This window comes from Solea solea, chromosome 8 (genome assembly GCF_958295425.1).
Source record: "Solea solea chromosome 8, fSolSol10.1, whole genome shotgun sequence".
In the NCBI taxonomy this organism is placed as follows: domain Eukaryota; kingdom Metazoa; phylum Chordata; class Actinopteri; order Pleuronectiformes; family Soleidae; genus Solea; species Solea solea.
In genome coordinates this window covers 10,731,607-10,754,582 of record NC_081141.1, presented here as the reverse complement: position 1 = coordinate 10,754,582, position 22,976 = coordinate 10,731,607, and the positions used below count along the sequence as shown (strand labels likewise).

At 39.4% G+C, this 22,976-nt stretch overlaps 2 protein-coding genes across 5 annotated transcripts in view; both read left to right on the top strand.

Moving 5' to 3' along the window:
* LOC131464427 (transducin-like enhancer protein 4) overlaps window positions 1-12,797 on the top strand; it is a 34,161-nt gene extending 21,364 nt beyond the window's left edge. For 3 of the 4 annotated variants that reach the window (XM_058636895.1, XM_058636894.1, XM_058636896.1), the window contains exons 9-20: window positions 2,023-2,145; window positions 2,620-2,673; window positions 2,759-2,911; window positions 4,253-4,385; window positions 4,852-5,039; window positions 6,186-6,262; window positions 6,350-6,599; window positions 6,712-6,959; window positions 8,031-8,178; window positions 9,771-9,921; window positions 10,449-10,525; window positions 10,665-12,797. In XM_058636895.1, the coding sequence (XP_058492878.1) occupies window positions 2,023-2,145; window positions 2,620-2,673; window positions 2,759-2,911; window positions 4,253-4,385; window positions 4,852-5,039; window positions 6,186-6,262; window positions 6,350-6,599; window positions 6,712-6,959; window positions 8,031-8,178; window positions 9,771-9,921; window positions 10,449-10,525; window positions 10,665-10,772 (1,710 nt within the window). In that variant the 3' untranslated portion in view covers window positions 10,773-12,797. The remainder of the gene's footprint in view (window positions 1-2,022; window positions 2,146-2,619; window positions 2,674-2,758; window positions 2,912-4,252; window positions 4,386-4,851; window positions 5,040-6,185; window positions 6,263-6,349; window positions 6,600-6,711; window positions 6,960-8,030; window positions 8,179-9,770; window positions 9,922-10,448; window positions 10,526-10,664) is intronic. The other variant, XM_058636897.1, reaches the window with a different exon arrangement.
* A 7,889-nt stretch (window positions 12,798-20,686) lies between these two features.
* Window positions 20,687-22,976, top strand: part of mccc2 (methylcrotonyl-CoA carboxylase subunit 2) — a 15,842-nt gene continuing 13,552 nt past the window's right edge. Inside the window, exons 1-2 of the mRNA XM_058637036.1 lie at window positions 20,687-20,898; window positions 22,684-22,750. Of these exons, the coding sequence (XP_058493019.1) occupies window positions 20,767-20,898; window positions 22,684-22,750 (199 nt within the window). The 5' untranslated portion in view covers window positions 20,687-20,766. The remainder of the gene's footprint in view (window positions 20,899-22,683; window positions 22,751-22,976) is intronic.

Here is a 22,976-nt window from a genome sequence, read left to right as displayed (position 1 = left end):
GCAAAATTAATTTGCCTCGATGTTTTTGAAAGAACCAATTTGCAGGCTAATTAATCTAATCAGTCTGGAAATAGAGAGAGAGAGAGGGGAGGGGGTGTTGAACTGAGTCTCCGTCAAGAATAGCCTCAACCTGTCATCTAAACTCTGACTTCTATACTTCACTTCAGCCCAAAGTGCATACCAATAAAATGCAAAAATACATATGCTGTCCAACCGCATGCAAGCACACACACCACACACACACACACACACACACACACACAAACAAACGCCACTACTCCCCCACAGAATCATTGTCATCAACACTTGCAGCACGCCAAAGGGCAGTGGAAAGGTTACAAGCGTGAGTTAGAGGAAAGGTCGAGGTAAAGGTCCCGCTTTATTTTTCTTCCCTCTGTTCATCGTGCACCGTGTGAGGAGCGCCTCCCAATGAGAGAGAGAGATCAGCAGGGACGGGCCGAGCAAGAGAGGAAATGTTCCGCTGACCTTATTTTGATCTTTGCTTCTCAAAGACGATTAAAATCCTTCAGTAATGGTATTCAAAGGATGCCAGATTTGATTAAGAAAACAGAGACATCGGTGGGCCAGCTTCTCCGCCCCCAGTTTCAAAAATAATGCGGCCGAGTTCAAGCCATGATGGCACAGTCAAACTGTTGTGAATACAGTGAGAACAAAATGGTTTTGACAAGTGCAGAAGTGATGCCGTGTATTGGATCACACATTCATTTTGTGCTGGCTGCACTCTTAGTCCCAGATTTGTCCTTATTTAGCAATGCTGGAGAAGTCTGTACCTGCTCAGAAGATTTGAGATATAGAGTAGAGGTTATAGCTTGTGTTTTTACTTTTCATCCTGGTTGGGGTATAAGATGTGTTATTTCCCTTTAGAAGTTACTTTGAGATGCATGTCTCCTGCAGCTCTGCCTGTGTTCTTCTACTTTGTTTTGTGTGTCCATTTTAAAGTAAGAGGCACACTGGAAAACCACTGTGTAACTGGTCGAGTTTGTCACTGCCTATTTGAACTATACACTGTTAAAGCGAGGGTCAGTAAGTCTGGAAAGAGTAGCAACAGCAGACTACACTGTGAAGAAATGAAACAGCCACATCTCACCCACTCTCATCAACCCTCACTTTAAAGCTCCGTCCCTCAAAAACTCGTGGTGTCGTGGAACTGAGACCTACACACACAACAACAACACATTTTTCTGAAACAAATCACAAACCCCAGCTATAAGAAGGCAAGGCAAGGCAAGTTTATTTATATAGCACCATTCTTACACAGGGCAATTCATAGTGCTTTACAGAAGCAAGTAAATACATTGGAAATTAAAACAAAATCAATTATAGAAATAAAAACGATTTAAAACGTTAAAAAATGTTTTAAATCAAGCAGACAAAGAATTTTTCATCTGTTCTGTATTTGTCCTCGATGTGAAAATGAAATAAGTCACAGGGCTTACACTCCAAGTGCTCTTTTACCTGTTCTTCCCATTTCATCTAATCAGTCCCCCTTTAACTCAACAAACAGTGAAAGCATCTGGTAACTTAGCATTAATAAAAGACTGGAATGTAATTTAAAATCATTAAACATCATTAAACAAGCAAAATGATGTGAAAGTTAAAGTGGTTAAAATTGGCAATATCAGAAAGCTGCAGTAAACAATCATTTTTTTCATCCCTTATTAAACAAGCTGACAGTTTGTGCACACCGCAGGTGTTCAGGGAGCTTGTTCCACAGGTGAGGACCATAGAAGCTCAATGCAGCTTCGCCCTGCTTGGTTCTGACCCTGGGGACACTGAGTAAACCTGTCCCTGATGACCTGAGGGGTCTGGATGCTTCATACCCAACATGCAGCTCTGGACCATTCAGTGACTTGTAGACCAGTAACAGCGTTTTAAACTCGATCCTTTGACACACAGGGAGCCAGTGCAGTGATTTAGTCCATCATAAAAGAGGTTGAAGTTGTGGTGTTCACTGCATTTGTTTCCATCTTCCCTGATGTACATGTTTCTTATTTCTTGCAGAGCTCGTCTGTGTCTCCCTCAGCCAGTTTACGGCCCACAGAGAAGCACCGCAGTTCAAATGATTACTCCTCCGACAGCAAGAAACAGAAGACCGATGACAAAGATTTAGCCTCCACGCGCTACGTGAGTAAAGATGTTTGAGTCACATTTTAGTAAAAGAGATCATTTATTGTTTGAACCTTCTTTTTTTTTTGCTACAATTGTGACACCATGAATTACACCACAACAACACTGGCTCCAGACAGACAGACAGACAGACAGACGTAAATGTCTGGACATATTATGTATAAATATGACAAAAGCTTTAGAAAATAATTTAGTAGGAAATAGTTCATGTTTTGTTACCTTAATTAATTCCTTGATTTCAGGTTAAGTATCACATTTTCACGTTTCATTATCACATGCAGAATTTTTGTCACCATAACAAATGAGCGAAGTGTTCTGGTTAACACGCTCATTGTGTTAATAATGTTGGCTTTTAATTTAATTGCATATGGTTTTAAGACCAGAAACCATTGTGTTTTATCCAAATTAAAAATAAATTGATTTAACTTGAGAAGAAGTCAGATTCATTGTTTCTCTTTGTTTCCATGGCAGGAAAGCGATGGAGAGAAGAGTGATGACAACTTGGTGGTGGACGTCTCCAACGAGGTACAGAACACTTGAAGAGTACAACATTTTTTCCGTTTTTTCTTTTTCTAAAATGCTCATCTCTGTCTGTACTCGCCCACCACAGGATCCCGTCTCTCCTCGAGGAAGTCCTGCCCACTCTCCTCGAGAGAACGGATTAGACAAAAGTCGCCTGTTGAAGAAGGATGCTCCCCTGAGCCCTTCCTCCGTTGCCTCTTCCAGCAGCACACCTTCATCCAAGTCCAAAGAGATTAATCTGGTGAGTCATTTGGATTTTTATAGCCTTCTGATCTTCTGATTCACCAGTTGTCAGGGTAGTTGTCTATGTTTGGGCTTTCAGAAAATGTTTAAAATATAATAGATGAGATGGTGGAGGGTGTCAAATGAGGTATAGAATGGAATAAAAGGTCCAGTGTGAATAGCTTATTTCATAATTTAAGCTAAAACACAGTGTTGGGGAATGTTAAAAGTAGGTAGTTTTGTTCCAACATTACCATCCAAGAAAGGTATCCAATAATGAGAACCCTATGATCTTTGTGTCTGCTCGATCTCACCAGCTACATGTACTGTGTCATTCGCTCACCTGCCTGTGATTCATGGTGATTATTTACTGTAGTGGAAACCTTTTCCACACACTCAAACACTTCAGTCTCTATGTTTGAGTCAGCTTTGTTGAGGTAGCTGCAAATGTTTTCCTCTCAAGTACTGTTCCTTATTTGACACATGTCACAGGAATTGTATTGATAATCTTGCGAAAAAAGAAGAAAAGTGCAGCACGTCCTCCACATGTAGCCAGTTAGTGGTTTGTTCCCTCACAGTGACGCCTTTAGCCCTCTTCAAAGTTGTTGTCTTAGAGCTGGAAGACGCTGCAGGTGCGTGAGTTCCATTCAGTCAACAGACTAATGTCACTGTGATATTCTGCAAATACTGCATGTTCTCCCCACGTGTGTGGATTTTCTCTGGGTTCTCCTGTTTCCTCCCACAGTCCAAAAACATGCAGATTTGGGGATGAATTGGACAGTCAGTGTGAGAGTGTGATGGAGGATGGAGGGGTGACCTGTCCAGGGTGTACCCCGCTTTTTACCCTATGTCAGCTGGGATTGGCACCAGCAGCACTGTGAATCTAATGTGGAGGATAAAGTGGTCGAAGATGAATGAATGAATGAATGAATAAATAAAAACCGCAAATACCTTCAGGCAGGGAATAATATCTATTCTGTCATCTCACCGGCTGTGACACAGACAGGTGTCCCTCTGTCTGTCTGTCTGCGTGTCAAACCATATGGCCGAAAAAACATGAATAAATGGTAAAAATAAGAAAGGCAGATTAAATTTTTGAAAAGTATCTGAATAATTTAGTATTTTCATTAAATATCTAATGCATTAGATTACTTCTTACATCAAAATAGTAATCTGAGAACTCTAACATGTTACTTTGTAACATAATCCTGGATTATTTAATAGAATATCCATTTGATCGATCATAAACTCAGTCCAAGCATGAATCCGTCTGCTGTATCTGATCTCTGTATCTCTTTTCATTTAATCTTGATTAAGATTATTTTGCTCTTTCTTTTTTTTTTTTTTTTCGAATGACAAGAATGAGAAGTCCACTACTCCTGTGTCCAAGTCCAGCACCCCCACATCCCGCTCTGATGCCCCAACACCCAGCAGCACCATCACACCGGGTCTGAGGTCTGGACCTGGAAAACTGACAGGTGTCGAGACGCTGCGTGAGCATTACATTTTTGTACCTAAACACAAATAGAAAAGAATTAAAGAATTTAAGAAGTGTAGTTAAGAAAGTGGACGTCATCCCTACAATAGAAATGATTTGTAATCTGGAATCTGAAAGGTCCAATGTGTAAAATTCATGAGAAATTGAAGATGAAAAATAAACACACCTTTATACTTTTGAACTTTGTATAAGTGTACAGTCATTGTTGTTTTTAATGAACACAGAATGAGCTTTTTATATATATATATGTATTTATATCGCAAGCTTGGTCAGAAGGTGGAAGTTGAAGGTTACGTAGATTCTCTAACACACTTGGAAGGGAATGGTGAGCTGAGGGATAGTCGACTGCAACATGTTACACACTGTACCTTGAAAATAGATGTTATAGATACTGTGACCTGTTGCTCTGACTGTACCGAGAAAATCAGTGGGAGTAAAAAGTGAAGTGTTTTGTCTCATAGCTCCTGGTCTTCGCACACCGCTGGCACTGCCCTGCTCGTATCCTGGGCCATTTGGTATGGTTCCTCACCCCGGTATGAACGGAGAGCTGAGTGGCGCTGGAGCAGCTTACACGGGCCTGCATAACATCTCTCCACAAATGAGCGCAGTGGCGGCTGCTGCGGTGGCAGCTTACGGACGCACACAAGTGGTAAATGAGCACAAGCGAACACACATAAACATTAAAGCCTAAATACTTAGTCAACTACCATTTTGTTGTCTCAATTTTAACATTCTCTTAATCAGAAGAGACCATATTTGGACAAGAGGTTGGAGCTAGGGAATAAGTGAGGGGTTGATTTAAGACATAAGGAATTGAAAATGGGGCCTTAAATTACAAATGAGTCGTCATAACACAATGATGAAGAACTAAAACCAGTGATTGAGAACAAACACCTCAGGGAAATGTTTACTGACATGATGAATAAAGTTAGACGTGGCATCATTGTGTCACAGACTTACATATGCTGTTTTTAGACATGTAATGTGCAGATATCTGGATCAGGACATTCTCAGCAGTTTTACGTTCACATGACATGCCCACTGACCCACACATTATCTGGGTCAGATGAGTTCACAACAGCAGGACAATCTCCAGACCATTCAAGTGAAGGGTGGTATCTGGCTTAGAGCTGCAACTATTATTTTCATAATCCATTAATCTATCGATTAATCGTTTGGAAATGATGATGTTCTCAAATGTCTTGTTTTGTCCACAAACCAAAATGATTAACTTTTAATGATATCTTTGTTATCCAGAGCAAAGAAATGAAGAAAATACTCACATTTAAGAAGCTTAAACAATCAGAAATCTTGAAAAAAGCTTTGAACCGATTAACCGATTAATCGATTATCAAAAATATTAATTTAGTAATCAATTAATAATCAATTAATTGTTTCAGCTCTTATCTGGTTTGCGCTTCACTCACTGTGGAATATCCAGAGTTCTCCCTGCTGTGTTTTGGAGATGATACGAGGGAGAATCTCCTCAGCGACCTCTGTGGACATTTTCTTTCACACAAAAATCTCGGCACAATCTGCAGAGAATCTCCATCTATTCATCAATATACTGTAACTGACTTTGCAACCAATGGAGTTGCCCCCTAATGGCCGTTAAGGACAATGCAGGTTTCAAGAACTTCCATATTGGCTTTACTTTGACTTACCACATCCATTATTTAAATATATTCTACGGTATGACCAGAATAACCTTCAACAGATCACATTAAAACATTTTTTAATATAGTTTCAGGTCTAGTTCAAGAAGTTGCTGAATTTTCACCTTCATATTTTGTAGGTGGGATTTGATCCTCACCACCACATCCGTGTCCCTGGCCTTCCTCCCAATCTGTCTGGCATTCCTGGTGGAAAACCGTATGTTTCTGCCCACATTTTCACAAACTGCTTTCCCCTCATCTCACCTGCCTTTATCACTCCTTACGCTCTTCTTCTTCCTGTCAGGGCCTACTCCTTTCATGTGAGCGCTGATGGACAAATGCAGCCCGTGCCTTTTCCTCCAGACGCGCTGATTGGCCCTGGCATCCCGCGCCACGCACGGCAGATCAACACCCTCAGCCACGGGGAAGTGGTGTGTGCTGTCACCATCAGTAATCCGACACGTCACGTCTACACCGGCGGCAAGGGCTGCGTCAAGGTGTGGGACATCAGTCACCCGGGCAACAAGACCCCTGTATCCCAGCTGGACTGCCTTGTGAGTTGGCTGCAGAGACCCCTACATTGTAACATATGGATAATATTCTTAAAGTTTATACATTTCTCCTTTTGAATGACAGTAAACACCACTTGTGTGTCTGTCACATCAGAACAGAGACAACTACATTCGCTCTTGTCGACTTCTTCCTGACGGGCGGACTCTCATAGTCGGTGGTGAGGCGAGTACTTTGTCCATCTGGGATTTGGCCACTCCAACTCCTCGAATAAAAGCTGAACTAACGTCATCGGCACCTGCATGTTACGCACTGGCCATCAGCCCTGACTCAAAGGTCTGCTTCTCCTGCTGCTCTGATGGAAACATAGCTGTCTGGGATCTTCACAACCAGACTCTGGTCAGGTATGGAGCTCTGATCATTGATGATTCACACATTTGAATTTGGTTTATCTGCAAAACATCTCACATCTGCCTCTGCAACAAGACTCAAAGCATAATTGTTAGTTTTTTTTATGTATATTCTTTCTATTTTATAGATTTACAGTTTTAATTTATTCATAAAAGTGTAGTGTGTAAATTTAAGATATAAACAAATGTTGATGACATTCAAACCATTGTTAAACAAGGCAATCAGAGATGGCAGACTTCATCCCATTCACGCAACAAGCCTCTGTCGCCCTCTGTTGGTCATATTGGCAAGTGCGGAAACACAAACAGACAGACGGACACACAGAGCCACTAAAAACATTACTTAACTCCCACTCTGTGGGGTGAAGTGATGAGCTTCACATGACTCTCTCAGTATAGTGGTAGTTAGTTTTACGGCTGGATGACATTCTTGCGCTGGAAGTGATCAATTCTATGTCGAGGCAACATTAGCGTTAGCGAAGTATAGTGAAGTAAGTGAATTCTGCCACTGAAAACACCATCAGTCAGATGTGATCTCAGTTTTGTTTGACAGAGGCTGTTTTCAGACACGGCAAACAAACAAAGGTTTTATAATGTCTGTTCAGAAAGACTAAACTACAGAAATGATCAAAAGTTAAACAGTGAAGCTTTAATTGACACTAACATTAGTTCTAATTAAATCACTTCTGCATTTAAGAAGAGGAGGCATCAACACTGGCCTGTGTTAAAAAGAAAAAAATAGTCAGCTGCTGTGGTCCCTGCAGATTTACACCAGTGTTTCTTTCTCATGTATGATGTATGCCGGGGAGTGTGTAGGCTTTAACGTCTGCCAGTCACATTATCATCCCACATTGTGACTAATAAGTTCACCTGCTGCTGGCAGAAGGTGTGATAATTATTCAGTCGGTGTTCTGTATCCAAGATGTATTCCTGTCTCTTCTTGTGCCCTCAGAAAACCTAAGGTATGAATAATGAAACTGTAAAGATGCTTTCTCACCTTCAATTAAGATGGAGATTTGATGATGACTGTTTTGTTGGTTGTGGGTTTTTTTTTTTTTTATGCAGGCAGTTCCAGGGCCACACTGACGGGGCCAGTTGTATCGACATCTCTAATGACGGGACCAAGCTGTGGACTGGAGGCCTGGACAACACCGTCCGGTCGTGGGACCTGAGGGAGGGACGGCAGCTGCAGCAGCATGACTTCACCTCCCAGGTACACGGCACACAAATACACACGTTAGGGCTATTAAATGCACATTCAAAATGTAGTGGCTGATTTCTTCTCACGTGCAAGTGATATCCTCATAGTGATTTTTAATTACTTTGAGATTAAACTAGAATGCAAGTATTGAACATGTTGCATCATAGGGCCAATTACGGCTATTTGCAGTTTGTCTTCTTACACTTTCTGGCTTTGCGTTATTGCAGTCATTTAGAAACTCAGTTCAGAACATTTAACCGACATTAAAGGCTAAACTGCTCTTTCTGGCCTGCAGTCCCCCTCAAATGCCTTTAGCATTTAACAGTGCTGGCAGTTACGTCTTTTTCAGGTGAAGGGAAGGGCAGCAATAATAGATCATTACTGCAATTTCCTGAAAAGATTTTTGCAATCTCAGTGTGCAGAGGAGGAGGTGAGTGTGCATTAAAGAGAGCAGGGCAGACAGGGAGTGACACGGCCGGTCCACCTTCCAGTAACCTCCAAAAGCGGCTTCACGCCATCAAAGACTTGTAAGTACATCAGTGTGGGGGAAAGAAAAGATTAGACGGAAACGGCCCAAAACGTACACAATCTTTTTCTTTGCCATTTTCAAAAGGTTCCCCGTAAAGACGGCATCGTTTCAGGAAATATCTCCGTCCACACGGAACCCCCTGAAATGACATTACACATATAATAACAGAAATGGAAATGTATGTTTGGTGCTGTTTCCGTGTGAATATTTAGCGACCCGGCAACGACTAGTGACAAATCTATCGACTTTCTCGTAAAATTATTTACGAGAATGCACAATTGTGCCGCTCGAGTGAGATCCATCTAAGTGTAGACAGACACACACACACGAGCGCTGTGTGAGCGCAGCGAAGTGCACATACACAGCACACATAAACTGAGTCACCTTTGATGTGCAGCGCAATCTGTGTGTGTGTTTATTCAAGTAAAAATAGGTTTTGTTTTCTCCTCTCTTTATTTTACGATTCAACACTTTTTTCAAATCTCTAAAGACAGGACGTGTTCTAGTGATATCTAGCAATATATTTTACACTTTTTTATAGTAAATCAGTAGTTGGTAAAACTGTCAAACAATCTCCAAACACAACATAATGAATAACAGCGCTTTGAGATTTTACCACTCTTCGAGGCGTTTCCACATCTTTTCGTTTCAGTTCCCCTAGAACGCCGTCTCCGTGTGGACGGAACGCCGACAAAAAAACTATGCATATTCACTTCAACAAGTTTCCGTGTGGACGGTACATGGAGGACGTTGGGGTTTATGACCAATTCTGCAGCCAGACACCAGATGTTTTGGCTTCACTACTGAGGAGCTGTCATGTTATCCGTCTTTATACCGTCTAAAATTGTAATCATGTGGGAAATGACGGCGTATGTTTTTAGAAAAGCGAAGCAGCCATCTGTTGTGACAGCTCAGAAAAACACAACCCAACATTCTCCATTATGTCATCAGTGTCCACCACCCACAGACACGCACCATCTTTGCAGGGTCACTATTGCACACCATGAGATGATGTATTATATCTATATAATCTATAAGAGCAAACTGCTGTAACCGTTCTGGGTTTTGGATGCAGATCTTCTCACTGGGATACTGTCCAACGGGCGAGTGGTTGGCAGTCGGAATGGAGAACAGTAATGTGGAGGTGCTGCATGTCACCAAACCTGACAAGTACCAGCTGCACCTGCATGAAAGCTGTGTGCTCTCACTCAGATTCGCTCACTGTGGTAAGGATTTTACACATTTATTGAGATCTTACAGGAATTAAATTATGCAAATGTGCCAGGTGTTGAAGAAAATGCTTGTTGATCAAACGTGTGTGTGTGTGTGTGAGTGAAGTGACGAGAATGTTGCTGTAACATTGATTTAACTTTGTCAAGAGAAATAGAAAGAAAAAAAACAGATTTACTGCAAGAGACACAGGAATGTGAAAGGTTTGTGTGGGAATAAAATAAATAGAAATATGACAAAACAATCAGATACAATATAATCTCTTACATTGTCATTTTCAAAAGAAGGTATGAAGTAAAAGCAGGAACCAACAAGACATAAAAACACGAACATTCTAACTATGACTTTAATGAAGTGAAGGTTAAAACTTAAAGTGTTTATATGACAGAGACCCACAACATATATATAAAAATATACTCAGTAACTGTGTGAATGTGAAAGTGAACTAAACTGGAACTGGACTATTAAACACTTCACTCAGTCGATGTACAGGACATAGATAGATGTTTCCTTTCCTCTGCAGGGAAGTGGTTTGTGAGCACAGGAAAAGACAATCTGCTCAATGCATGGAGAACCCCGTATGGAGCCAGTATATTCCAGGTACGTGAGAAAGAACACGCGACAAGGAATGAGTATTTTATTCCAATAATAATCATTTTAGATTGTAATTGCACTTGCAAAAAATAAACAATTTGTTTGTTTGTTTTATATTTACCCACATGTTTTATTTCCTTTACAGTCCAAGGAGTCGTCCTCAGTGCTGAGCTGCGACATCTCCATCGATGATAAGTACATTGTGACTGGCTCAGGAGATAAGAAAGCAACAGTCTACGAGGTCATCTATTAGACGGGACACAGTCTTAAACAACACTATCCCTCCATTGGGACAGTCTGTGACGTCTCCGTCACCCATGTACAAATCTCGATGTGTATGGAAGGATTTGGATTTGAAGAGAAAAAGACCAAACCAGACTTTTTGACTTCCTGGATGAAAAGGAACAAGCAGAACCAAGCTGCTGTTTTTAAAGAGTTACTTTGTTTTGCCGTGAGAATGAGTGAACGTCTCGGTGTTCAGTGAGTGTGGAATGGATGCTATTGTTACAGCTCTGGCTAGATAACATTCCTTTCAGTAACACTTTTACAAAAGCATCGGACATATTTGTGTTTTTCTTCTTTCTTGTACACTATCATTTGTGATACATTGTTCACACACAGTAGTCTGACTTTGTGCTTTCTGTCAATGTGGAGGCTCGAAAACTAGAACTATGTGTCAGATCAGGGCTGAAACATTCCTGACCAACGCCAGACGATATCTGTGCACATCTTGTGTATCTGCAAATTATCTTAAACGGAAGGGGTTAAAATGGGTTTTTAAATGGTTAAAATCAGTGTCATACAATGTCACCACCACTGTCTCATTTTGAAGGGGCCCCATGCAGTGGCCTATTTTGCGACGCCCCTGGATTTTAGTGGATTCACAGACAATGAGCTGCATTAACCTTTTGTTGATAATGCCTCGTCTATATGCTCGATATGTTATTAGCTCATACATAATTCACCTTTTTTTAAATTTTTTAATTTCTTCTTTTGCCTAAACATCAAACTTCCACCATCACGTGTGTTATGATTGTGTGCAGAACACTTAGGTAACCTTGACAAACATGTACACGACCGCTTATTCTTACTAGAACTTACGGCACAATACCTTATTATTAGGAAATCCTTATCACTCTTATGTCTGTCATGAGTGGAAACTGGGAACACAAAGCTTTGGTTCAGTTTTTCATCTTCTCATCTCTGTAAGGTTGCAGGGCAAATGGTAGTGACTCTGAGTGTATTCTCAATACAAGTTTTAAACTTCTAAAAATGGTAGTAGACATTTCATCTTGTCCTTGTTGCTTTCACGAATGGTTTAAATGGTTAAGAAGTGTAAAATATCCTCCTCTTCACTTAACTCAGCAATTTCATCAAATCCATCCATGAGCATAAGAAGAAGAAGCACAGAACAGACAGTAGAGGTTTGCATATTCTGTGAAGACAACAACTCTTTAGCCAAAGCCTAAACTCAAAATGCCACAGCACTCTTAAAGCTTTTCAAGTGACAATTATCAAAAATAACACAGTATACATTTGGCTTAATTGTTTCCATCTTTTTTCAGTCTTTCTCCTGAGCTAAGCTGTTGCCTGTGGCTTCATATCTGATTAAAGAAACACTAGATTGTTTGAACTAAAATTTGTATCAGCAAACTTTTGATCTTAGACCTTAAAATACAAGTTGCTGCCTTTGGCGTATATTTTCTGTTCCTTGAATGTTATTTATTGTGTGTGTGTGTACGTTTGTGTGTCTTTTGAAACGGTGGGCGGTGAACAAGTACATAAGACATGTTGCCCTCGGTGACCTCACCACAGACTGACCTTTGCACTCGGTTCTTCCCCTTCACGTCAGACTTTTCTGGACGCTTGCTGGATTCTGTCCAACAGATGTCAGTCAAACTGTTCGGCAAAGCAGTCGTGATTGTTCTTGCATTTACTTTTGTCAGCTTGTAGAAATAACACAGTGCCTTGACGCCGCTGCGATTCTGACTCCATTTTGCTGAAACATGACAAGACTCTGCTCGAGTGGTTTTTAATGATTACTGTTGTGTATCTTGATCGACTCATTAAAAAGCATAATTTATTGGCAAAGTAACATAAATGTATCCCCAGATTAACCGGGTTGGTTTGTACCGATTGTCTGTACTCCAGTTGTCCTCATATAGGCTTTATATGAGACTGGACGTAGACTTCAGGTTGCAAAACTAACTCCCTGTAAACCTTGACATTTGCAATTTGGCTGTCACCATGACAACCAGAAAATTCACTGACATCAACCAGCTCAACTTCTGATGGCTTACTGTTATTTACATTCTACTTCCTGGGCTTTTCAAAACTACGTCAATTTCATATACAGTCTATGGTTGTCTTCCTCTTTGAAATAACCGGGACCAAACTTTGTTTCACCTGCTGCAGCTGCATGTGAAATACACTATTTATGACCACTGCTGTTTCAGTCTGACTGTTTAAAGCATGGTGCTGGATTACAGAACTACATTATTCACTTTGCTACACTTTTCCTGCTATGAAAGTTCTTTTTTTTTTCTTCCTGATGCACTTTTGTTTCAGAGCTATACTTCTACACCTATATGAGGCATCTCATATACTCTACAGAAAACACTGTAAAAAGTAGTTATTAGTCATAATTAGATCTGAGTCCTATACAATACCCCAAAGGCCTAATATCAGCTAACCTGAATCTTAAATTAAGTGCCCATTTTAAAGTTTCACACTACATTTAAATATCTGGGAGTGCTAACCCAAAGGTTATGCGAGTATATTCTGTTTGTGCAAATGTGAAAGTATCTAATCCTAAAAGATACTGATACTGTTAAATTGGCTGATAAATGTACAGTATATTTAAAAATGTGCACATAAACGCACAGCTTTTCAGTATTGTCATTTTTTTATACACTCTAATTTTTCTTTCAAATATAATGACACACATTTTAAAGGCTAATAAAACACATTTTTTTCTGCATTGTTTTCTCTGTAAAATCAAAGTTTTCATATATGAACGCTGTGTAAAAGGCTTGCTATTATTGGTCATTCATTAAATTGGTTGAGCATCAGATCAGTGTTTGAAAGGATGTTTTTTTTAGTAAAATGCTTTGTTAAAATGTTTTAAAAATACATACTGTGTATATATATATATATATATACAGCTGTGATACCAACACATCTGTCACAATGAGGTTTCAGATTACAGACTAGTAATGACACACAGACACATACAGTATGTACAGTATGTGACATAGACACTAACTACTGACTGGTGTGAAAAGGACATTTTTAAGTGCGGTCACTTTAAAACAAGTCTTGTGTATTTGTCACAGTATAGACCAAATCACACATATCAAGAGATATTTTTGAGGTTTTCTTTCTGACAACCGATGTACATTCAAAAGACAGGTAATGATTGTTGTTTTTTTTTTTTACAGTTTTGCCTTATGACATGCTTTCTCCTTTAATCTCGAACAGTTCTGTGTTTGCAGCTACGCTTTCAAATTAAAATGACACTTCATTCACTTAGCTGTCATGGACTTCTCTGCAGTGCTTTCTGCTCTCATCTGAATGAGTCATAAAATCTGGTGGCGCCTTAATGTACTGTATCTAATACTCTGAAACGTCTGTCCCTGTTAATCATGGAAAAAACAGAGAAATGGGTTATGGCTGTACTCGTGCTCATGTCAAGAGACAGCCCTAAATGTTCCTTGTCTCATCTGACTGCTACAAGTGAGCTGTCTAACACAACCTGTTACACTGATTATGTTGTATCCAATAATGACGAGTGTTTTTGATTGACTGGACTCATGAAGTTATTGCAAATTCAAACTTACCAGTGAAAATTCCTGTAGTTAGTTGATTTTTTCTTTTTTTCCATAAAAACAAAATGCCTTTGCTCTTTTTTCTAGTTTGTGGTTTATTTAATAAATTATTGTGTGCAGTATGTTGTCTGAGTCTTATTCATTACACTCTTACATTAAAAAAAAATACTTCTGGATTTTCATTATGCAGTATTCAATCCATTCATCCATCCATGCTGTATCGTGCCAATCCCAGTTGACATGGCGAGGCAGGTCACCCTGTTATGTGAGGCTGTGGTGATGTGTCCATGTGGGACAACACATATAGCAAAACACTGACATTTAAGTCTTCAGTTAAAGGACCGGGTCTGGAAGTATGGAACAATTCCAAGCTCCAACCCAAAACACTAGCAAAGTTGTTGTGGTGACACAGTGAATTTAAGATGTGCTTTCTCTGCTATTGCCTCTGTTTAAATGGTACATGCTACATGCTAATGTGGGTGATGGTAGCTCAGTGGTGTCCTTGGGCAAGACACTTAACCCCACAATGCTCCTGATGGCTATGCTGGCAGCGTGTGAATGGGTATGAGAGAAGAGTGATAGAAAAATGCGCTACACATAGTTGCGCTGAGTATTGAATGGGTGAATGGCAGAACTGCAGTGTAAAGCAGCTTTGAGTGGTCATCAAGACTAGAAAAGTGCTAAACACAGACCATTTACAAGAGCATGGCATGTTGTAATTGGCAGGTAATCGGGTCAATAAATGACAGATAGGCACGTCTGTCAATCATTTCATGCTGTTCAAATTAAATCATTGGTCATGTTACTTTTTAAAATTTTACTTTTATCAGACAACAATTCATTGATGGCATTAAGTGTATTTTTAACAGATAAATATAGTGTTTCATAAACAAATGACTGACTGTAGCTTTAACCTAGACCTTTGTCTTTGGACTGTGAAAGAAAGACAAAAAACGTTCAAAAATGGAAAATACTCCAATAAATGAAGTTGTGTAATATATATATTTATATGAGGATGTCACAATAAGATGTTTAGGATTCCTGTATTGTTGTGGGGCACACAGTTTACCTAAACACATTTTTAAACATTATCTTTAGATTTTTACTTACACAGCTCAGGAACAAAGCATGATTTCTCCTGCAGTGTTACATTGTGCAACATGAAGTATTCTCTGTATCTCTAAATATTCATGAAATTAGATCATAAATATCAGAAAAGAAGTGTGGCTGCAATCACAGTACAGAGTTTGTGTGTTTCTTTCTTTCTTTCTTTCTTTCTTTCTTTCTTTCTTTCTTGCCTGGGCAAATCATCGAGCCAAACCAATGCAATCTCGTGGCACTGGGGTGTTTTTTCTCACAAAAAATTGTTGTTACAGTGGGTAAATAATATCAGTATTATTCTTGGGGCTCCTCCTCAACTCTGGCCCCAGGCACTGCCTGCTTTGCCTACCCTGTTGCAATGCCTCTGGGTTTGAATCCATATTTGAGACACTGAACCACAAATTGTCCATCAGAAGAAAGTGCTGTGTTGCAGCACAATGAAAGTGTGTGTGAAAGGATGATGGCAAAACTTTAGTGTAAGGCCAAATAAGATTTCTCAATTTAAACCTTGCTCCTTGAAACCTCAGGGGTGTTGGTTAAAATCTACCCAATGGACACTCCCTAGAGAACATGATGTAACATGTCATCAGTAGCCATGACATGTTGACTTGCTCTGTGAGACTGAGACCCTTCATACTTCATCCTTTTGTATTTGCAGAAAGTTGTTTCTGTGTCCTGGTTACATGTTTATGGCCCTATTCCATTCACACACTGGCATTCCATGTGTACCCAACCATGAATATACTGTAATTGGGATATGTGCAGTTGACCAGTATGGTCCACGCAGTAACTAATTCTGGGCTGCACGTATATCTACACATAAGGATCAGTGTTGGAAATGACAATATGACTGAGATGGGCCTTTAAACGCTTTGAGGATAGAACAGTACTATATAACTACCATTCATGTAGATACAGAACAACATTTGCCTGGAATGTATGTGGAGCAAGAAGTGAATTATATTGATGAACACAATTTCAGTGTGTGACAGTAAATCATCTATGTTCAAGTGCAATGTGACAAACTTTTTTGCAAAAAAAAAAACCCCCTTGAGATTTTGACTGGTAGTGGCAGCCATAGCTACTCCACATCCATATTAAATGAGCTGTGAGGAACAAGGGTTTCGAGTGTTTTAGTGTGGCGTTTTAGTGTGAGCTGACAGGTCAGGCCCGTGCTGTCTCTGTCTAACCACCCGTTGTGAATGTGCTGTGTTCATGCAGAGCACAGCACTGGACTGCTGAAGTGGATTAAGTGATCTAGACGAGGGCTGTGGAGGAGGACGCTCCACCATTACAGTGAATGATACTCCTGTTGCAGCTCTCCAGCTGGCACTTCAAACAGTCCAAAGTGGGAGAGAAGGAGGAAAGGTGGGGATGCAACATTGGACTGAACCAGCCTACTTTAACATTTTATATTAAGAGCACTTGCAGCCTGCAAATTGGCCTCTTTTCTGATAGACACATAGGTTGGATTAAGCAAACAGGCCACACACAATAGCGAGAAGGTGTCAGCGTGCATGTGATGAATCATGAGGCTGATTAAACTTTGACTCATAAAGCTGAAAATATATAGTATGACTTATTTTCTGCACAGCTAAACTCGCTTGGCCGTGATTGTCCACAACACAGCTAGTCTCAATACAACGTCAGACTTAACCCAGGCCACAGAGCTGCAACCTGCAGCGCTTTCTGAAAGGATGACTCCAGGTCCAAATTCCACCTCTATTTGAACATTTGTTTCAGAATGTCACTACCTTATTCATGTTTCAGAGGACTGGGGTTAGTAACTCAATGTTAAGTTGTCTTTAAACATTTGTTACAGCCCACTTATGTTTCAGAGAACCGGGGATACATCCTTAACCTAAAGTTTGCTGCTGTCTCGTCTTACGACTGCAGCTGTTATGCCTCATCTTCATCGTCCATCTTCCCTCCATTGGTCTTGATTCAAAATGCATCACTCTGTGTGACCACACATGTAAATAGAGTTGTGCGGAGCTGATAGGCTTGATCAGCATTGTGTGAACTCATTTGGCAATGTAATTCAAATGTAAAGCATACCCTGTTTTCATTGTCTATTTGACTCTAAATGGGACCATAACGGATATAATGCTGTTTTGATGAAGATCACCTGAAACTACTGATTAAAAGCATTAACTCATCAGAAAAGTGTTTACTAATTTTATAAATCAAGTTAGTAAGTAGACAAATGGTCTTCTTTATTTATTAGTTAATGAACATATTTATTTGACCCGGTCAGAACAAAGGCCTTTCTGTACGGAGTTTGCATGTTCTCCTCGTGTGTGTGTGTGTGGGTTTTCTCCGGTTTTCTCACACAGTCCAAAAACATTGGGGATTAGGCAAATTGGCACTCTAAATTCACCAAAGGTGTGAGAGTAGGGGGTGGTTTGTCTCTATGTGTCCTTGTCCAGCCTTGTCCGCCTTTTGCCCCATGTCAACTGGGATTGGCACCAGTGCCCCCCGTGACCCTCATGTGGAGGACAAAGCGGTAGAAGATGAATGGATGAATTAATGAATTTTTGTAACCAGTGGAGTTGCCCCCTGATGGCCTGAAACCTGCATTCACTTTCATGAGAATGCAGGTTTTAGGCACTTGTTCACTGGCTTAACTTTCCCTGTGGTTACATCATTTTTTTTTTACATACAGTCCTATCTAAGGGTAAATGATGATGTAAGCATTTGGATATCATACATCACCATCTAAAGGAATATATAAGTATTCTAGGTATTGATTTGTTTCCTAAAACAAAATTGGAAAAAATATGAATGTATTAATCTGATGATGGGGACTGGTGGGTGTTCATAATGAGGGAAGCTTGAATGAGTAAATCAAATGCTGGAGTTTGCGGGAAACATGTCAATCAGCTTCTCTGCGGAACTGCTTTTGATAGTGATCCTGTAACGAGATGGAGGATTTGTAAGGATCTTTATACTTTTGAACAATTCAAAGGGACATTTTTTTTCTCTCACACAGCAACCAGAGCTGCTAACAATTTCCTGCACTCTTCCAGGGAGGACTGATGATTAATTCATGTCTCCACCATCTTAACAAGGTGGCACCTGTTGGTGAATGGGAGTGGGTTCACCATGTAACGCTTTGATAATCTACATTCAAAGCTAGCAAGTCATGCATTAATGACTTCATTAGAGCCGTGAAACGAGCATTATTATCTTTTTCTAAAAAAAAAGCAAAAGGAGGAAAGGATTTCAGTTTAGTACATGTGAGAGTGAGACTGACACCATGTCATTAAAATAAATAAATTAAAAGGACACTTAATTTATTTCATATTGCACCATACAGCATGAGGTTGATGGACTTGCAAAACAACTATCACAGTTAATATTGCAAAGCCAAGTGGCAACCCACTCACTGTTTGTAAACTTCTGTTTAATATTTTGGTCCTGCGCTATGTTCAAACACTCACACCTCTACAAAATATGGTATCAACATCTGAAACTTGTGATTGGGATCAAAACTACTCAGGAAAATGTTTCTCGTGTAAGAATTTGGGTCATTTTCCTCTTTTTGCAACAGTTGCCCCACTATGACCATTCAAGAATGCATTGGCATCACTTTCTGAGGTCAGAGACTACATCACTCACTCACTCACTCACTCACTCATCTCAGCTGGCCCCCGCCTAGGGCGAAAGGCAGGGTACACCGTGGACAGGTTGTCAGTCCATCACAGGGCCACAGAGAGACAAACAACCATTCACACTCACGCCTACGGCCAAGTTAGAGTGTCCAATTTGCCTATTCCCCAAAACTGCATGTTTCTGATCTGTGGGAGGAAACCGGAGAACCTGGAGAAAACCCACGCACACACGGGGAAACTGCAAACATGCAAACTGAGACTACACCATATTATATAATCTAATGCCGCAGAAGCTGAGGTTGTAGATACATTTTCTTTGTATAAAGGCCTTTGTTGTGAGGACATGTTTGTCCAGTCCTCACAACTTCCGAGGATGTTATGAAGCCTTAGGTTAGGGGTAATTTCATTTAGGATTAGTGTTAGGTGTAAGAAGTGTCAGCTTGACATATCTTGTTCAGTGGTAAACAATGATGGTAATGGCATATTTTTGTCAAATGTACCCCCATGCCATGTGTGTGTGTGTGTGTGCATGTTTGTAAGCCTATTCTGTCATGACATTATAGAGAGTTTTCCCTAACCGTAAATTTCTTTCTTTTTCATCCAAACTCGTACATGCTATTCAACCACATTTTCTGCACTCAACCAGTCATCAAAATACTTTACTTATTTTTTTTACTTTTAAGAGGCTTTTCATGCCTCTACATCTTTTCTGTCACTTTGTCAGAGCAGCACTGAGAAGGGTTCATGGTTCACGGCAATGTAGAGAGAACTGAATGTGTGAGAGGGTTTAAAGTTCCCACAGAGAGTGGAGGACTGTATATTTCCTAAGAAAACAGGAGCGCCCATCTGAGTGGAGGTCATGGACATTTCTATGCATGTGGATAGAATGGGTGTAAGCGTTGGAGGAGAAAGGCCTCTCAAAACTAAATGAACTAAAAGCTCTCGATTTGAATGCTCTTCAGCCATTGCTCTGCCAAATGTACCTCAAATAAAGCACTTTGGTCAGAAGGTATGCTTTTTTGAAGCTTTTAGGCTAACTCCGATTTCCACTTAAAATCAACTTTTGCTCCCCATCATAAGTGAGACGAGGCTGCTTCTCTACAAGGCTACAAGCCCACACTTAAAACACAAATTTAACTCAGTTCTCTTCAAAAATACTCCTCTCAAATGAATAACACAATAGAAGAAACTTTCAACGCAGCCTATTATCCGTTGGAATTAAAATATGACTGAGAAGAGTCACTCTGCATTGAAATAAATATGATTAACCAAACAAGCCTTTTTTTTTGGAGAAAAGAATGGAAGATGACCAAGAAACATCTTTTCATCTCTGAATTGCTCTGCCCACTGACATACTACATGCTCTATTGCATTTCTCTCTCTTTTAGACTCATTTATTTTTATACACTTACATTTTACTTGGTTTATGACATGAAAACAAAAATTCTTCTTATTGCACTTGTCTATCTATCATCTAATACGATTATAATGCAATAACGCTGATTAAGTTGGATGCAAGTGTAATACAGTTATTATTTCCAGTTTTCAAAACGTTTTAAGCGTGTAGATTTACTTTATGCAACAGCAGGGGGCGATATATGCGTTCAGTCTGACTGACCACTTTCCCTCAGAAGAAGAGTAGTGTTATTTTAGCAAAGTAGTAGACAGGTACAAGTTTCACGCAAACACAGCCTTGAGCACAACGATGCTTTCACGAACGGTCAGACCGTGGTTGCTTCGTTGCCGCAGTTTACCTTTAGCTTGCTCAAGACCTTACTATGCCGATCGAGTCGCTCGCCTCGGCTCTGACCCGGATAAACAGTCCTCTGTGTATCAGGTAGGTTAGCCTGCTACTGTTAGCGTAAGCTAACTGTCACATCACAGACGTCCTCGTAACTTATTTCAGCGTTAATTACTGCACTCGCTGAGGTGACTCACACTGACGGGTGTATATCAGTGATCACGATAAGGTCAGTCAATGTCGACAAATACTGAAACACTGGTTTATTTTGTCCCTTAGCTAAACAGAAGCTAACACTAGCCTGTGTAGTAGCTACAAGAGGTCATTAAGCTGTGCTTCTACTATTCACCCACAGTATTTATTCAGTCATTCATTCAACCAAATAAACACAACAGTGTTCCTATTTTAACAACTAAATGATTGTTTCTAAAATGATTTTCAGTAATAGACTCAAACTCCGTATGTATCTTGGAGCCTACTTGCCCATTTCGACCTCTGAAGAACTCAGTTAAGACTAAGAACTCAGTTCAAGACTTTACAAAACTGGTACAACCCTGAACAACATGTAAATATTATTTTTACTTGTCTTCAACATTCTGCTCTGTTAAACTGAATGAACAATATGACAAAAACAACTTTACAAACAAATCACAAAACATATTATCAAGCTGAAAAAGCTGGTACATTTTTCCTTTATGAAAATAGAGAACGTGTTCATTCATTCGTGTTATTCATTCATTGAGTTAACATTTATATAACACAGTGTCTCCATGCCTGGAATTATATCATGTAAAGTCAATTCACTCCTGACGGAATGCATTGTAATTGTTGTAGGTTCAAACTTTTGCGCATGTCAACATTGCTGTTATTGTACTTACTTTTTCTCCAATGAGGTTGTAGCACATTCTTTCTTGCAGAGTTTGGATTTTTCCTTTTCATTAAAATATCAAAACTCTTTGCATCCAAGCCTTGGTGATTCAAAAACAATATTACAATAAAAAATAACTTTTAAATCTGGCAATATTATTGTCAAATAAATAAGATTATGATTTGCTTCTGACTGAAACTTGAAGAAACCAATTAATTGTGATTTAGAATTATTTATGGAGATAAAATTAAAACACACAGTCTCAAATCTGACTTAAAACATTCATAGCAAACATGTGTTTCATCTTAGTATGTGTATATATATATATACATATATGTATTGTGTGTGTGTGTGTATATATATATATATATATATATATATATATATATATATATATATATATATATATATATATATATATGTGTGTGTGTTCAATCTTTGTTGTGTGATTTTAAGGACAATTGCAACTGTCCAGCTGTGGGCATTTTAATTGAATCATAATCAGTGTTCCTGTGTGTATTTTGTCCTCACCCACACTAATGCAAAGCCAAAACCTGTCACTAGATGGCACTCTAGACACACTGTATGTTTGCGCCTCAGGGAGAGACTTATTTAAAAATGCAGAAGTGAGTCTATGAAGTGATTGTGTTCTGTAATTAATCAAAGTTATTGCTTCTGTGTTCTTGTCCTAAACACATTTATAGGATATTCTGCTGTTGAGAGGACCATACATTCTATTTCAATTGATCTAATAACTGACCTTGACAATTTAATTAGTTATGTACTTGTAATATTTCCTGTACTCTATTAGGGGAGTTATTTCAGAAGTGAAGTGGGTGTTATTATTACAAGTTAAGATGCAGTTCATGGATATCTTGGATTCAAAAATCAATATTCAAAATCAAATTAGGTGCAGAAATTGCAGCAAAACTAGTCAAAAACTATATTATTCACCAAGCTGCTCTTGTCATCAGACAACACGTCTTGTTTGCTTATTTACTCTTGTTTTTCAGGAAAATTATGAACGGATGCAAGAGCTTGTTGATGAACTGAAACACCGTACAGAGAACATTAAACTTGGTAGGTAAACTGAAAGGTTGATTCTGCCTCCAAATGACTTGATATCCTTATTTAAAGTAATATATGAGAGACTGTAGTGCACTCAGTAGTTTTTACCTCTTACCTTTACATCCAATAAAATGCTGTTTTCACTTCCCAAATATTGATTTTAGCCACAACGCGTTTTGGCCAAAAATATTGGCTCTGAATATTTTATTCATGATGGCAATGTTTGACAGATTATAGC